This window comes from Otolemur garnettii, unplaced genomic scaffold (genome assembly GCF_000181295.1).
Source record: "Otolemur garnettii isolate 467f Iridium unplaced genomic scaffold, OtoGar3 scaffold00014, whole genome shotgun sequence".
NCBI lineage: Eukaryota > Metazoa > Chordata > Mammalia > Primates > Galagidae > Otolemur > Otolemur garnettii.
Genome location: NW_003852409.1, coordinates 14,046,352 through 14,047,875, shown reverse-complemented (window position 1 = coordinate 14,047,875; position 1,524 = coordinate 14,046,352). Strand labels below are relative to the sequence as shown.

The window sequence follows — 1,524 nt, the reverse complement described above, 5'->3', positions numbered from 1 at the left end:
TTTACCTTTATGTTACAGAAGATCTAATTTAACATAAAATAAAGGGTCTATCATATCATATAATAAGAACTTAACTCTCCCAGGACCGATGCAGATCTGTGTAATGTTGCCTCCAATTCAGCATCGGTAGTACAGTTTCACACTAATAAATATATCATTGGCTTTACTTTGTTGTTTGTTTTAGCAGTATGTTTTAGTACTCTAATTAATTCTATTTGACAACCTTTTTTTCAAATGTAGTTTCTTCCTGCTACAATCAACATCTTTTTTTTTTTTTTTTTTTTTGGCTTGGGCTGGGTTTGAACCTACCACCTCTGGCATGTGGGGCTGGCCCCTACTCCTCTGAGCCACAGGCACCGCCCAACATCTATTTTTTATTCCTTTATTTCATTCAAAAAATGTCTGTTGAGCTCCTGTTATATGCTAGGCACTATCTAAGATGATGAGACAAGACATATCCTGAGCTTACATTCTATTGGAGGGAAAATTTTGTTTCAAAGTGGTGCATTGAGTTTTATTTTGGGGAAGTCCAGGGGACTGTAGGAACTTGTGGAGTGAGCACCTTATATGGACCGGGAGAGTCAGAGGGAACTTCCTGAGGACCTTGTGTCTGAGCTGAGAATTAAAGGACAAGGGTAGGGGGGGAAGAGGGCATTAATTTAGGCAAATAAAAAAATATACGCAAAGTGCCAGGTAGAAGAAAGACCATGGAGCTTTCATGGGCCTGACAGTCACTCAGTGTGGAGAGCAAGTCCTGAGTCTCAGTAGGAGAACTGTAAGGAATGGGGCTAAGAAGTCAGCAGGTGCCAATTCAGAGGGAACCTTGTAGGCCATGCCCAGATAAATTATCAGGAGGGTAATTCCACACTCCCATCAGCAATTGGGATGTACAAGTGAGTCACAAAGTACTAGTACAAGTAGATTTTTACCACTTTTGTTAATAATTTAGAATGAATTACATGTCAGTGTATTTATTGATTTGTGTATTGTCTGAGTCAGATATGGAGGCTCCTCAAATCACGTGCCCTAAGGACATAGAGGCTAAGACTCAGGAGCAGCAAGATTCTGCTAATATTACCTGGCAAATCCCCACAGCTAAAGACAACTCTGGGGAAAAGGTAAGATTTGTGCTAATATTTGCATCCTTTTCTAAGTAGATTCTAAATAGACTGCAAATATGTGTGATACTGAAGAATTACTAATATGCTAATGATAATTCTCTCCATATATAAACATTGCTCATAAACCTTAATGTTTCATCTGATAGAAGAATGATCATCCTTGAGGTTTTTAATTCAAAATCTCAGATAAAAATATCAAGGAACAGAAACTTTTAATTTCCTGGGTGTTTTGTACTGCTGTATTCACTAAGAATTCTTGACTAAGAATTCTGTGTCCCTTGCTAATAAGCTCTAAAGATCTTTAAGAAAAGAAAGGGTATGGAATTAATTCTAATTCCTATTATGAGTGTAAAATGATTGGATATTGGCCAATCAGAAAAAAAATGGGTGTTTCTTATTCGAG

General features: G+C 37.5%; 1 protein-coding gene across 1 annotated transcript in view; it reads left to right on the top strand.

Annotated features, from left to right (window-relative positions):
• Nucleotides 1–1,524, top strand: part of SVEP1 (sushi, von Willebrand factor type A, EGF and pentraxin domain containing 1) — a 173,991-nt gene that overhangs the window by 77,744 nt on the left and 94,723 nt on the right. Inside the window, exon 8 of the mRNA XM_012802314.2 lies at nucleotides 1,000–1,118. Within this exon, the coding sequence (XP_012657768.1) occupies nucleotides 1,000–1,118 (119 nt within the window). The remainder of the gene's footprint in view (nucleotides 1–999; nucleotides 1,119–1,524) is intronic.